Genomic DNA, 16,079 nt, shown 5'->3' with positions numbered 1-16,079 from the left:
TTCTCTGATTTGATTTAAATTTACTACTTAATAGCTTCATTGCATGCCCCCTAGTACTAGTATTTTTAGAAAGCATAAACAAGTGATTCACATCCACCCATTCCATTACATTTATTATTTTATAGACTTCTATTATATCTCCCCTCAGCTGTCTCTTCTCCAAGCTGAAGAGCCTTAGCTGCTTTAGCCTTTCCTCATAGGGAAGTTGTCCGATCCCTTTTATCATTTTCATCACCATTCTCTGTACCTTTTCTAATTCCACTGAAAAGCACAACCAAAATGATAAAAGGGATGGAACAACTCTCATCTGAGGAAAGACTAGGGAGGTTTGGGCTCTTCAGCTTGGATAAAAGACAGTTGAGGGAAGATATCTCACACTAGAAAATCATGCGAAAAATACAACAAAGAAAATGTTCCACTCAATGTGGAAACTCAAAAGAATAAAACCTTTCTTCTCAAGGGAAGTATTCCGCAGCATGGTACAATCAATGGTGTTAAGCCACCAAGACTACTGCAACGCAATATATGCCGGATGCAAAGAGCAAATCATCAGAAAACTCCAGACTGCCCAAAACACAGCAGCCAGACTCATATTCGGAAAAACAAAATTTGAAAGCGCCAGACCCCTAAGAGAGAAATTACATTGGCTCCCACTCAGGGAACGTATTGTATTTAAGATCTGTACTATAGTTCACAAGATTATTTACGGCGAGGCCCCGGCCTACATGTCAGACCTCATAGACCTACCACCCAGGAATACAAAAAACTAATCACGCACATTCCTGAATCTCCACTACCCCAGCTGCAAAGGACTAAAATATAAATCAACATTTGCGTCCAGCTTCTCCTACATTTGCACACAACTATGGAATGCGCTATCATTTGCCACAAAAACAATGCATAACTTAACTAACTTCCGAAAATCACTAAAAACCAACCTGTTCAATAAGACATACCACAATGATCCATCCTAAATTCCAGTCAACCAAACTTATACCAGAACTGGACATAACCAAACTCCATATACCTGATTGACTTAACAATGGTTATGAATGAACTTTAACGCTACAACACTGTATCTCTGATCCTGATAATGAACTCTTTATAATCTGCTTTTCTCTTATGAACATGTATGCATCACCACCTTGTATTTCCTCATACCGGAAATGGTGATCGCCATTACGGAATAATGTAAGCCACATTGAGCCTGCAAATAGGTGGGAAAATGTGGGATACAAATGCAATAAATAAATAAATAAATAAATAAATATGATAGAGATCTATAAAATCATGAGTGGATGGAATGAGTAAACCAATTCAATCGGTTATTCTTTCAAAAAGTACAAATACTTAGAGACATAGCATGAAGTTATTAAGTACTACATTTAAACAAAATGGGGAACTTTTTTTTTCACTGAAAGTATAGCTAAGCTCAAACTCACTCCCAGAGGATGTGGCAAAAGCTGTTAGCACAGCTGGGTTTAAAAAGGTTTGGACAAATTTCTGGAAGAAAGGTCTATAAAACATAATTAAGGTAAACCTGGGGAAAGCCACTGCTTATCCGTGGAGGCAAGCAGCATGGAAACTCAATCCCGTCAGGTACTTGAGACCTGAATTGGTCACCTATAGAAACAAGATGTTAACTTAGATGCACCTTTGGTCTGAGCCCACTAGGTTCTGAGATTTTGTTAACATATTATGTTTCAGATTTGGCAAGACTGTTCTCCTAATTCCTGGTCTGTGTGCTAGTTTGGTTTGTGTTATTCTGGGTATACTGGCGCTATAATAGCTTACATAAATTATTTATAATGAGAAAAAAATCACACGTTATTTTTTCTTCTTCTATACTGGTGTAATATTATCATTGATACTCATTACGGCTGGTAAAAGGGGTGCGACTATTATGAGTGCAGCTACTGTAGGGGCGGAGCCAAAGTGATCCCACCCCTAAGGTTACCCATAATGAGTACCAAATGCTGGATAGGTAGGGGGTGCCCACTAATAGGCTGCGGGGGCGAGGGAGGGTGCGCCAGAAACCCTATCATCGGCCCTGCGCTCTGAAGCCTCGCCCCTCTGTATCTGGTCCCTCCTTGAGGAAGAGGGACGGGTGGAGTCGCCCCGAGACAGAAAGAAGTGTGGTGTTGTAGAGCACAGTAGCACAACGGCCGGAAGGTAGAGAGCGTCTTAACTTTGCTGATATGGAGGATTCTCTGTCTGCTTGCAAAGAGAAGGAGGCGGCCGCTCCCCCGGTATCCGACGCCGACACCGTGGATTTTCAGCCCCCGCCCTACTCCGCTTATCCCTCGGAGCCGCCCTCCTACACACCCGGCCTAGGAAACTTGCCGATTGGGCCCCGGATGCAGGGCTATACCATCATGCACAATGAGTGCGAGATCAGCACCGACATAACTGTTATTGGGAGCTCTTCCGAACCTGATTACATGGGGCTGTCTATCTTCACTCTGCTCTGCTGCTGCCTGCCCCTAGGCATCGCTGCACTTGTCTACTCGGTGAAGGTAGGGAACCATGGTCTCTGTAGGGTGAAGACTATAACATCTTGGGCACCGGGTGCCTGATTACCCACCCTGGAAAAATGCTTCAAGAGTAGTGTCTAAAGTTGAAAAATTAGTAGTGATGTAAATGCGTGTAGAAAAAGTGATGAAAGGGGGGAAGAAGGATGTTGAGGGCCAAAGGTGTAAAGAAGTAGATGAGAGGATCACGAGTAGGGACTCTCTCTCTTCATGTTCAGGTGTACAACGCTGCGTACGTCTAGTAGCGCTATAGAAATGATGAATAGTAGTAGGAGGATCAGGTATAGTTGGGGAAACCCATGTTGAGCTGATTTTGAGCCCCGCCTTGCCCTCCAGATACTGAACATCCCAAGGTAAGGAGGGTCGCTGGGTTTTGGGAAAGCTAGGGCACAGATTAAGATAAAGGGGATAGAGGTGGGTTGGGAAAAATTAGGGCACAGGAGTTGTCAGAGATGTTGGTATGTACACAGTGAGGTTTTTCTAGACTGTTAAACCCCTAAGCCTGGCATAGCTGCAGAGCTCCCAAGTACATCTTGTTCTGAAAAAAATCCACCAGGGGCCAGTTCTAGCTTTTGACTTTTTTTTTTTTAATTCGTGCTTACACCTTGGGGAATTCTGCACAGTATTCTTTTCTAGTTCCAAGTAATTTTATTAACTTTAAGAGATACAAAACAGCAAGTAACAATAACAAACATTAATAGGACATAGAAGTGTCTCTTGAAATTCATACAGCTTGTTATAAAGAAGCCAATTAAAACAAAACAAAAAAAAAAGCAACGGTTCCCATATTTTTCTCATATGGAGGTAGACAGTGACCTGTTCATAGACAGTGACCTGTTCAAATTTGGCAATCAAGCAGACAAAATTCAGCATGTTTTGTGAATTTTTTTTAAACGCAGAATTCCCCCATCATAAGGCCTGACATTCCCCACACTAAACTCTGTCTTGCTCCAACTGTAATTCTCTCTCGCTCCATGCCTCAGCCTTCCTTGCCCCTAACAGTTCTCTCTCCCAGCAAGAACCCCAAGCATTTGTATGACCAAGGTCCCCCCCCCCCCCCAACTTTCCTCACAAATTCCCAGGCTTATACTCATTCCTCTCCCCTCCACACACACATTTACTCCAACCTCTTCTGTCTACCCCCACCACATATCTAGCTTATTCCAGTGGCACTCCCCCCACTTCCCCATGACATACTTGTCCCAGTGGCACTCCCCCCCCCCCCCCCACGTCTCCATGACATACTCGTCCCAGATTGCTAAAGTGATTTCCCCACCCCCCATGGCACTCACCTCCCCCCTTGCTCCCATGGCCAAACCTGGTTCCTTGCTCTAGGGATCCCTATCTCTGTGGGACACTACCATCTGCTTCTTCCAGCAGCTCTCTCGCCCGAACCCTGATCTAGGGTTGTTAACTGGCTCTAGATTTGTCCAACAGGGTTAATACAGTCCAGGATTTACCCCCTTGCATGCAGGAACTTATAGGTTTACGTTTCTTAGGGAATCCAGTTTAGAAATCAGAACTACAAGTTCCTGCATGCAAGGGGGTAAACCCAGGACTGGATAAAATCCCTGTTGGGCAAATCTGGAGCCAGTTGACAACCCTACACTGATTGCAATGGCAAGAGGAGATAAACTGCTGCACATTGGGCCATGTCTTCCTCCTCTACTGTCCTAAGCCCTTTAATTTGAGCTGCAGGGCTGTATGAAGGCGCAGCGCTTTACCTCCTCAGTTCAAGCAGTATAGTACATTTTAATAAACTAAACTAGTGTTTCCTAAGTCCATTCCAGGAGTACTTCTTGCCAGTCAAGTTTTCAGGATATCCTCAATGAATATGCATGAACTTGAGTTACATACACTGCCTCCATTATATGCAAAACGTTCATGCATATTCATTGTGAATATCTTGAAAACCTAACTGCCAAGGGGTGCAGACTTGGGGAAACACTGAACCAAACTATAAATTATACAAGTGGTTCCCAAAACTGGAGGCCCCCCAGCCAGTCAGATTTTCAGGATATCCACAAGAATATTCATGAGACAGATTTACATGCATTGCCTCCACAGCATGCAAATCTCACTCATAAAATATGTATTATCCTGAAAACCTAACTGGCTGGGGTGCTTCCAGGACCAGGTTTGGAAACCAGTGAACTAAATTAAATCTAAGCGGGAGTGGGACAAAGCTGCCTATACCAGTGCCTGTTCAGAATTCTGCACAACTTCTACCTTGTATCATGTACTCCTGGGGCAATGTTATTAATTTTGGGGCTTGTGGTACTAGGAAAAGCAGGGGCATTCTGGATTTTACAGTCTCTTGAGATGCTAGTACTGAAAGTTAGGCATGGTACTGCAGTGGCTCCTCCAGATCTGGTATTGGTGTTTTGCTGATAGGCTCCTGGGTGTTGCTGATTGACCATCAGTTTGTCATTCTGTCCTGGGAGAGGCAAGCGGATATGCAGAAGTCCCTTCCTGCTCCCTGCAGGGCAGAATGCCACTTGATGGCTCTGCTTTCCTAGACTGTGATGCCTCCTCCTTGTTGCATTTGCCATGTTCCTCTTTACAAGTTGTAACATTCTGTAAGGCCTTTTCTACAGGGAAGCTTCAACCCCCCCCCCTCCCCCCATACTAATATTTATTTCAAAAATATTGCCAGATGCATACAGCACTGGAGCCTGTTGTAAAAGAGACAGTCCCTTCTTGGAAGGCGTACAGTCTAGTCAAGAAAAAGTCTCATGACAAATGACAGATTCTAGGAGAATGTAAAAGAGTTGTTAAGATATAAAAGCGTTTTCAAGAAGGTGAGATTTTAGTATGGCCAGGGAGGATGCCTGACACACCAAAAAAATGTGGAGCCAGGAGCCAGATGAATGCAGCTCACTAAAACGAATATAAAAGAGAGAGAAGTACTGTCAGAAGTGGCAGTGTAAATACAGTTGTAGGTGAGGAAGAGAACTTTGTACTGTATGTAGAAGTGGATGGGGGTAATGACTGTGTAATGACTAAGTGGGGGGGGGGGGGGGGGGTAATGTGATTGCAGCAACATTCAAGAAAGATTAGTTGTAAAGTACCATTCCATTACGTTCATTCCCACTATTCCAGGACACGTGGCTAGTTTTGTCCATCGACCAGCAGGTGGAGATACAGAACTGAGCACCACTACATAGCTCCCTGCTAGCAGCTCAGCTCCTCCGTATCTTCTATCTCCAAGCAGGTGGATGGACAGACTTCCTCTGTCTCTGGTTCTGAGACCGTGCTCCTGGTCCAGATGGTTAACTGTTTCCCGGTTGAGCATGGTGGTGCTGGGTCCCTGTTGTGCTTTCCCCCCTGGAGTGTTCTGCGTTCTTATGGGAGCAGTGGCGTAGCCAAGGGTGGGCGCCAACCCACTTTGGGCTCAGGCCCACCCAGTAGCAGCATGCCTATGATGTGGCTGGCAGGGATCCCCAAGCCTCACCAGCCGAAAACTCCCAACAACCGTCCCTCCTGTATACCAGCCTTCCTTTTGATGTATTCCCGCCTATGTGGAAACAGGAAGTTACATCAGAGGGAAGACTGTGGGGCCAACATGAGCAGTGTGTATTAGTTGCTGCTCGCTGCCGGTGAAAAAATCTGCTATTTAAAAGGTATGCGGAGTAGAGGGGGATGTTTGAGAGACTATATGGCATGCAGGCAAGAGATTGAGAGACCAAATCACTTGTGGGACAGGGCGGAGTCCTGCCCACCCATCTTGGGCCCAGGCCCACCCAAATGTGGGTGTCTGGCTATGCCCCTGTATGGGAGCCTGCTCAGCAACCAGTCTGCTTCAGAAGATAAGGAACAGTGCAGGCAGCGCAGTGAGTTTGGCAGGCCGGTGGTGCTGTGCCCTGCCGTGATAGGGGGGGTAGCTGTGTCCCCTGGGAGCATGGACCCCGGGGTAGTGTGTTCTCTGCTGTGCTTTGGGCCTCAGGACGTCCTTGGGAGCAATTTGTGTCTGTGTTCACAAAAAAAAAAAATAGCGCACAAAAGACAAGCGAGTGTGTAGCGCGGTGTGCCACATGCTTTCCCGCGCTGCGACAATCTTCGTTCATGGCAGCCCCCGCTGGGAGTGTGAGGAGCTGCCCATCTTGCAGCGGGCGGGGTTCCTCAGTTGCAGCAATGCGTTTCTTGCAGCTCTGGTCCCCAGTGCAGCGTCTCGGCGCTTCGCCTCAGAGGGAGGCGGGAATGGCAGGCATTTTGTTCTCTAATGGCACGAGGGCCTGTGCAGACAGCTGTAGCAGTGGGGATCTCTTTGGGGGGAGCCTCCCTGAGTCGGAGCCTACCCTTCTGGGCTTGTTCTCTTGGTCTGCCAGACTTTGGGTTGGTGCAAGTAGTCCCTTCTCCAGTGGCCCTAGTATCTCCTGGGGGACAGAGGACGGGGTTTTCCCCGCCAGCTCCCAGGAGTTCGCAGCGTTTGATTTTGCTGCAGTTGGGCTGCTCTATGGGGTCTCCTCTGTCAGAGCCCTTGGTGGAGGGTGAGCTCCCTCTGGGGGATGACCCTCAGGTGCTCGGTCTGTTTCAGCAGGAGGAGTTTGGCTCCCTGTTTTCGGTGGCACTAGCAGCGCTTCCCATAGTGAAACCCTTGGGGTTCTCTGGAGGAGAGTCGGACAGCAAGCCTTGCATAGAGCCTCAGGCGCTTGTCCAAGGTGTTTGCCATATAATTGTCATTCGGGGCCTGTTTACCACAATGTACAGTGCACTTGACTCAGGCCTGCAGGTTGGGAGAACCATGGCCCACTTCTTTTCTCTAGTGCAGGGAGAAGGAGAAGCTCCGTTCCCTACATTGGACTCTGGTGTCTGCAGTCACCTTGAATTTTCCCTTTCTGGTTGCTGGTGGCATTTCCTCGCGGAATCTGCTAGATGGGAAGTTGAATCAGACCTTGTAGCCCGTCCTGGAGGTGTTTGCATCAAGAGCTGCAGGCTTCTATTGGTAGCCCTTCCCACTGTGGGCTGTCTTGGGTCGAGGGCTGTGGCATGGGCCTGTTTGCAGTGGCAGCAGCAGTCTGTTTCCCGGGGCAGTCCCTGGGCTTCCAGGTTGGAGGCACATTTTGCCTATCTGGTGGACGCTGTGTATGACATTCTTCGGGCTTTGGCCTAGGGTATGTCTTTGGCATTCACCACAAGCTGTTAGTTCTGCCTGCGGCCGTAGGCGGTGGTTGCTACCTCCAAAGCCTGCGTGGTCAGGTTTCCACTTTGGGGCACCTTTCTCTTTGGGTACACCCTCAGTGATTTGGTTCAGGAGCTCGGTAAGTCGGGCTCCAGCGTTTGCCAGGGGACGTTCCTCGTTCTTGGACCGCCCTGTGGGCTCAGCAAGTGCCCAGTTTCGTGTTAGCACTAAGGGTAGGTCTGGTCCTCAGAATTTTGGTCAGAGAGCTCGGTTTTGAGCCTGGCATTCTCCCGGGGGATGGGGAACCAGCAGGGCAGTTGGGGTGAGTGGCTGCTGTCTCCCAGCCATCCTTGGGTGGCCTGGCTGGCTGGCCCATTTGGGCCGACATGGAGCCGCTTTCAGGCATTTCGGGATGTGTGGACTACCTTCTCAGCTTAGGTGCTGGATTTTCGGGGTGCTGGCATTCTCCCCTACTACTACTACTTAACATTTCTAGAGCGCTACTAGGGTTACGCAGCGCTGTACAGTTTAATAAAGGACAGTCCCTGCTCAGAGCAGAAGAGCAGTGGAGATGTTCTATCCTTTTGGGCCATTGTTCCTGTCCTTCCTGCCGAGCGCTGTTTGGGTCGGTACTCCATCCTTTTTGGGGTTCCCAGGAAGACAGGAACAGTGCAACCCATTCTGGATCTCAGGTATCCATTTTTGGATGGCGGCCCTGAGGTCTCTGATCGCCTCCGTTTGGTAGAGAAAGTTTCTCTCCGCTCTCGATCTCAGGGAGGCATACTTCTCTTTCCCGGTACGGGCTGTCTTGGTGGTTCATTCCTGTTCTGGACCCTGCCAGTTGGTTCCGTCAGACCTGAGGACCCTTTTTGAGGTCATGCTCATAGTGGCGTTCGTTCTGCGGAGACGCAGGTTTTTGTGCTCTCCTCTACCTGGACGACTTCGGGTCTCATCTTGCCTAGCCTAAGTAGAGACCCCTTCAGCGCTGGTTCACCCCCAGTTTTTTGTCTGGTTTGGGTGTTTAATTTCAACAGGAGCAGGCTGGCGCCAGCGCACCAACTTTTATTCCCGGTGAGCTTGAGTGTTTCTTCAGAGGGACAGCGCTTTAAGTTAGCTTCCAAGTTTCTCGCTTCTGCTTTGTCACCAGCCACAGGCCTGATATTTCGTGATGGTCTTTAGATCTATGGCAGCAGCTGTGGAAGGGTTTCCTTCTTCTCTCATGCGACCACTTTAGGGGGCCCTGCTCGGCCGCTGGTCTCAGGTTTCAGAGGGTGGCGGCATCTGGCTCTTTTGCTCTCAGTGCATGAGGGAGATTCTGGTTCCCCAGTCGTTGACCCTGAAAAGGTCCTCCTCAAGCCTGCTTTTGGGAGGTGGTGTCTATGGATACCAGCTTCTCGGGCTGAGGAGTGCCCTTTGCTGGGGTTCCTTGATGCAGGGCATTGGCCCTCAATCCTCTGCAGCTACGTGCAGTGAGCCGAGCTCTGGAGGCCTTTGCCCCACTGTTGGGAATGCCGCAGTTTGGGCCTTTCGGTCTTGCCTGCAGTGGTTGCCTTTTTTCGCCTCGCAGGGGGTGGGGGGACTCCTAGCAGTCTGCTAGCAGGGGTCCAGCTTGTTAATGCACGGGGCAGTGAGACTTCGGTTGTGCTTTCGCCTGGTTTGCGGGGTCCCTCAATATGAAGACAGACTTGCTCAGTTGGTACGCTCTGGTTTCTAGCAGAGGGAGCTGTTGGTCGAGCCGTTTTCAGCTGGTAGCCTAGTCCTATGTCTAGGTTCCTCAGTGCTTCAGCCACTGCCGGGCATAGGACTCTAGGGATCTATTCGCCCTGCGGCAGTTGTGTCTGACCGAGAGACCTCCGTATGCCTTCCCCCATGCCGATTTTAGGCCGGCTGTGGGGGAGAGTGGCAGACCTTTGGGGCAGGGTGATCCTGGTCTCCAGCCTGGCTATGGCTTCCATGGTATGCCGATCTCGTGAGGCTCCTGGTTGGGGAGCCATTGTGATTCCCTCAGTGTCGAGGTCTTTCTGTCGGGGCCTAGTGGCCATGGAGGTTCCCTCCCCCCTTTCCTTTGGTCCTGCAGCCTGGCCCTGGAGAGGGCTCGGCTGAGGAAGAAAGGTTATTTGCTTTTAGTGGTGGCTTCCCTGCTTCGGGCCGGGAAGCGCTGTTCTTCATCGGTGTCTGCCAGAATGTGTTTCTAAGTCTGGCGTGCTGTGAGGTTTTGGGTCGCCGTTGCATCCTCTCTGGGCCACTTTCTGGCTTTTTGGCAGGATGGAAATTCATGGGGCTAGTGCTGTAGGTCCAGTTGGGGTCCTGGCTTGCTTTCAGGGCTGCTTTCAGGAGTCTTCGTTAGCTGTTCCTTTTGGACTGAATTCTTTTTCTGGTCCTTTGGGTGCTTCAGCACTCCCTGTTTGAGCCTGTTGATAGGTGGTCCTCGTTTTATGGCACCATGGCTTAGTTTGCTAAAGCACCTGTCTAGTTCTCTCTTTGTCCACGGTGTTCTTTGAGGTGTTTCTGTCAACCTGTTGCTTCTCTCAATTTCAGTCTCTGTCTTGGAAAGTCCCTTTATCCGTTTTTCGGAGGCGGGGGTCTCACTTGGTGCAGTACCATGCTTCTTGTCTTAGTGTTTGTTGGTCTTTTTCCGTAGTCAGCGGTCTGTTTTTTTGGAAGCTTCTGATCTTAGCAGGGCGTTCTTGCATTTCACGGTTCCTGATGTTTTTTGCCATTCATTTGGTCCTATTGGGCTGTTTGGTAAACAGCAGGGAGGTCTCATGTTGCCCAAGGCTTTCTTTGCCCAGTGGGTGAAGGTGGCTGTGGTCTCAGCCTGAATCCTGGGAGGCGCTTCTCAGGTTGAAGGCTGTTTCTTCTGGACGTGTGGCTACGTCTTGGGCGGAGGCTTCATTGTCTTCTCTGAGGCTATCTGTAGGTCAGCGGCGTACGCTTCACTGCATACCATCAGTAAGTATGGTAGAATGGCTGGTGCCGCTCAGGCAGCAGCTACATTTGGGGCGTTGGTTCTGCGTATGGCAGATTCTGCTTCCCACCCTCGTGGGGATAGCTTTTGAACATCCCACTTGTCCTGGAATAGTGGGAATGAACGTAATGGAAGGAGAAAGTAGGTCTTTCCTGATAATTTTATTTCCATTAGTTCTTCACACTATTCCAGGAGCCCTCCCGTGGTGCGACACCTTTGTTGGTGGCTCTATGTACTGTCTTTGTATTCTGTTTTCCAGGGACCTTATCTTTGAATGGTTCTTGGGGCTGGATATGTTGATTGCTGACCATGCTCCTGATTGGGTGTGTTTTCTTCCTTGCTTGAGGAAGGATACTGAGCAGCTGAGCTGCTAGCAGGGAGCTATGTAGTGGTGCTCAGTTCTGTATTCTCTATCTCCACCTGCTGGTTGATAGACATAACTACCCACTTGTCCTGGAATAGTGTGAAGAACTAATGGAAAGAAAATTATCAGGTAACACCTAATTTCTCCTTGGAAATATATTTGGAAAGAGCCAAAAACTTGGATCATAAGGACCTTGTATGTGCGTCTCAATTAATAAAAATGGGGCCCCTTAAAAAAAAAAAAAAGTAACCAAGTTATTGCTGCTAGAAGAAAGTGTTTAGGAGAAACACAGGAAAGTTTATTTTGTCTTAATCCACCAACAGAGAAGTTTTGAAGTCAGGATCGTTTAGGAGAAAAGAACTTGGCTGTAGCTTAGCTATCTCGGACAAAAACAGCCCCAGCAGCAATCAGTAACTTGAGCCCCAGACAGCTGAGGACCATAGAAACATTTCCTGGCAAAAGCAAAACAGATAGATACAGGCATGTTCAAGGGCAGGGGATCATTAATGAGAAAGTTGTTTGGGAGGGAGAGGCTTAGAGGAAATATTTAATTGCTGAGAGAGGGAGGGATGTCTGACATAGCCCCCCTCCCCCAGCTGCAGGAGAGGTGGTTGAAGAGTTGATATAATTTAAGCATGTTTGGGGGAGAATACCAAGAGCATTAGTGGGAGGAAAGTTTAAAAAATAAAGCAGAAGGCCCGGGTGTTGGCTTAGGTATGAAAACATGCTGGCGGGTAAAAAGGGGAGATGAGATGGAGGTAGTACAGCTGTTCTGAGCTTCCAGAGAGCTGGGAATTGGGAGGTTTCCATTACACTGTGGGTTGTGGTAAAGGCATGGAAAGAAGGTGGCCACAAAAAAAGAGCAGTATGAGTGGTCAAGCTTGTTCAACTGACAGCTGGAAGAGTATAAGGCAGGTGCAACTGGGTGAGCAAAATGAGTCTCATTTGCTGATATCCACTTAGCTACTAAGATAAGCTCCCATAAGCAATGGAACTACAGGCTAGTTATTGAACAGTAGAAAGGCCTACAATAATTGAAAGCAATGCAGAGGTACGCTGGATTATTCCCATCCCGTGACACCCTCGTGTCTTTGCTGCCTCCTCTCCCTGTCTCCATTTTGAAGTGAAACAGATATAGTAATTCTGTGGAATTCTAGCAGAAGACATTGTTTATGAAACATAATTTATCTCTGTGATACGTTAACGCCATGCCTCCTGATGCGTCACATGTCCTATCTGTCTGAGCTGGCCAGCTAGCTCTAGGTCAAAAGGAACAGACTGAGAGGACCCCTGTTTTCACACTACAATATTTTGTTTTATACACTGGTAGATCTTGTGTGAGAAACTGGAGCTGCACATCTATAGATACAATGGGTATTGAAACCAGGGCAATTTCAGCCCGGTTTTATTCTATTCAGCAATTTGTAATCTGCCAAGTTCCTTGAAAAGATTCAAGGCAGAGTACAGATTAAGAAACCTAATGACGCAGAAATATCAGTTTACACTTATTTCTCTCATCCTCTCCCCTACATAGAGATTCTGTGGGGCACAGAATTCCCTTACATAGTGCAGTTGTGTAATTTTGTGTTTAATTATTCATTTTATCATTACATGGACTTTGTACAGAACTCCACGGACTGTGCTACTATCTTGTCATGTAGAAACAGTTTTCCGTCTTTGTCTTTATATCTGTAATGATAAAAGGTAAATGTATAATGACTCTTGGGTCAGTCAGCTGCTCTCTGCGTCTAGGCAGTCTGTTGGCCACATGAAGATTCCCAGCACTCTGCCAGTAGCCATTTACCTGAGGTGCTGGGAACCAGCTGCTTCCCTTCATGCCTGCACCAGCAAGAGACCGCCACCCATAGTGGCTGCCATTATTGCACCAGGCCAAAAATGACAACTACAAAACAAATAGATTCCCTTTCTAATGGATAGATTGCAAACCATCATTTCTGATGAGTATTATTGTCAAGACCTCTTAAAGCGTAATATTCTTAAGGCTTTAATATCCAAGAAGTGTAATTTCGGCACATCAGCACACCCAGTCTTTTTTTCTTTTTCTGAAATTTAGTTTATTGAATAAATGTAGATGTTCATATCCCAAGGCAAGAGTCTTCGTAGTTCTCAGAGCTGCAAGGGAGTCTTCGTAGTTCTCAGAGCTGCAAGGGTGGATGGAGATAGAAATCTGAAGAAAGGAAGCTTGTTGCAGAGATGGGAGGGTGATTAAATAGATGGAAGCAATTCACAGATGAGGTGCTGAATTTGTGCAATATGAGAATGAACAAGGTGAACAGGGGAACAGAAAGATGAGTGCTGTGGTGGCAAAGATGGAGAATGTGCCCCACAGGAGGGGAAGGTAGAGAGGCCAATAGAGACAGAACCTGAAATGTTGTAGCAGGGGTGTTCACAGAGGGCAGTCCTCGATTGGCAAGAAAGGTCATACCCTAGTTGACCCATCAAGACAGAGATAGTAAGAATAATTAAGAAATTATTTATTTGCTGCATTTGTATCCCACATTTTCCCACCTATTTGCAGGCTCAATGTGGCTTACACTATGTTGCAAAAGGTATAATCATAAATAGAGTAAGAGGTATGGTCTAATTTAACATATAGACAAAGGAGCCAAGCTTGGCTGAGAAAGGGAGGAGAATAGACCACTAGTAACAGACTTTATACAAAGAAGCAGGGGTGGCTGCGGTACATGTGAGACTAAATTTCACACGATGTTTGCAGTGAGGACTGCAGCAGTAAAAAATCCCTAGAAGTGAGAATACCAGTAAAGGCACTTAAAAAAGAGAGAGAGCAGCTTTTAAACTAGGAACGGGGTGGGGGGAAGGCCGACAGTCGCACAGGAGCGTGTGGTTTGGAATAAGGTATCTTGTAAGGATATCGCCCAGACAGGGAAGACAGGGTTTATTGATAGTGAGTATGAAAAAGAAACTGCAGTAGATTCAATGTCCATAAATAAAAATAATAAAAACCAGGCAAAAAATAGCAAATTACTGACAAATGAACAACATGCTGTATAAGGAATAACAAGCCTAGTTTGAAGTGCCTATATGCAAATGCTAGGAGCCTTAGACATAAGATGGGAGAATTGGAATATATTGCACTGAATGAAGAATTAGACATAATAGGCATCTCTAAGACCTGGTGGAAGGAGGATAACCAGTGGGATACTGTCATACCGGGGTACAAATTATATCGTAATGATAGGGTGGACCGGATTGGGGGAGGAGTAGCACTGTATGTTAACGAGAGCCTTGGGTCAAATGGATTGGAAATTCTGTGGGAAACGAAAGATCTCTTCGAATCATTGTGGATTGAGATTCCAAGTGTTAAGGGGAAAAGGACGGTTATAGGGGTGTACTACCGACCACCTGACCAGGATGAGCAAACAGACGCAGTCATGTTAAAGGAAATTAGTGAGGCTAATAAGTACATAAGTACATAAGTAGTGCCATACTGGGAAAGACCAAAGGTCCATCTAGCCCAGCATCCTGTCACCGACAGTGGCCAATCCAGGTCAAGGGCACCTGGCACGCTCCCTAAACGTAAAAACATTCCAGACAAGTTATACCTAAAAATGCGGAATTTTTCCAAGTCCATTTAATAGCGGTCTATGGACTTGTCCTTTAGGAATCTATCTAACCCCTTTTTAAACTCCGTCAAGCTAACCGCCCGTACCACGTTCTCCGGCAACGAATTCCAGAGTCTAATTACACGTTGGGTGAAGAAAAATTTTCTCCGATTCGTTTTAAATTTACCACACTGTAGCTTCAACTCATGCCCTCTAGTCCTAGTATTTTTGGATAGCGTGAACAGTCGCTTCACATCCACCCGATCCATTCCACTCATTATTTTATACACTTCTATCATATCTCCCCTCAGCCGTCTCTTCTCCAAGCTGAAAAGCCCTAGCCTTCTCAGCCTCTCTTCATAGGAAAGTCGTCCCATCCCCACTATCATTTTCGTCGCCCTTCGCTGTACCTTTTCCAATTCTACTATATCTTTTTTGAGATACGGAGACCAGTACTGAACACAATACTCCAGGTACGGTCGCACCATGGAGCGATACAACGGCATTATAACATCCGCACACCTGGACTCCATACCCTTCCTAATAACACCCAACATTCTATTCGCTTTCCTAGCCGCAGCAGCACACTGAGCAGAAGGTTTCAGCGTATCATCGACGACGACACCCAGATCCCTTTCTTGATCCGTAACTCCTAACGTGGAACCTTGCAAGACGTAGCTATAATTCGGGTTCCTCTTACCCACATGCATCACTTTGCACTTGTCAACATTGAACTTCATCTGCCACTTGCACGCCCATTCTCCCAGTCTCGCAAGGTCCTCCTGTAATCGTTCACATTCCTCCTGCGACTTGACGACCCTGAATAATTTTGTGTCATCGGCGAATTTAATTACCTCACTAGTTATTCCCATCTCTAGGTCATTTATAAATACATTAAAAAGCAACGGACCCAGCACAGACCCCTGCGGGACCCCACTAACTACCCTCCTCCACTGAGAATACTGGCCACGCAATCCTACTCTCTGCTTCCTATCTTTCAACCAGTTCTTAATCTTAATCCATAATAGTACCCTACCTCCGATTCCATGACTCTGCAATTTCTTCAGGAGTCTTTCGTGCGGCACTTTGTCAAACGCCTTCTGAAAATCCAGATATACAATATCAACCGGCTCCCCATTGTCCACATGTTTGCTTACCCCCTCAAAAAAAATAGGCAACGCAATAATAATGGGTGATTTTAATTACCCCCATATAGAATGGGTTAATGTAACATCAGGGTAAACTTCCTTGATGAAATAAAGGACAGCTTTATGGAGCAGCTGGTACAGGAGCCGACGAGAGAAGGAAAAATTCTATACTTCCTTGTCATCAAGCAGATGAAGCCATTACGTATGGGTTGTGTCCATCAACCAGCAGGGGGAGATAGAGAGCACTCAACTTTTCACAGTGCCTCATGGCCAGCCAGCTCCAGTATTCTCTATCTCCCCAAGCAGGGTGGCTGCAGCTTCTTCGAGCTTCATCAGAAATCTGCCTGGGGGTGGCTCCTGGC

The 16,079-nt window shown here is 47.2% G+C and overlaps 1 protein-coding gene across 1 annotated transcript in view; it reads left to right on the top strand.

The window, feature by feature from the left end:
- Positions 1 to 2,045: 2,045 nt before the first annotated feature.
- LOC115476488 (interferon-induced transmembrane protein 2-like) overlaps positions 2,046 to 16,079 on the top strand; it is a 48,937-nt gene continuing 34,903 nt past the window's right edge. Inside the window, exon 1 of the mRNA XM_030212885.1 lies at positions 2,046 to 2,516. Coding sequence (XP_030068745.1) covers positions 2,199 to 2,516 — 318 coding nt within the window. The 5' untranslated portion in view covers positions 2,046 to 2,198. The remainder of the gene's footprint in view (positions 2,517 to 16,079) is intronic.

This window comes from Microcaecilia unicolor, chromosome 8 (genome assembly GCF_901765095.1).
Source record: "Microcaecilia unicolor chromosome 8, aMicUni1.1, whole genome shotgun sequence".
Classification (NCBI taxonomy): Eukaryota; Metazoa; Chordata; class Amphibia; order Gymnophiona; family Siphonopidae; genus Microcaecilia; species Microcaecilia unicolor.
The sequence above is the reverse complement of the archived record's forward strand: the minus strand, read 5'-3'. Positions and strand labels throughout refer to the sequence as shown.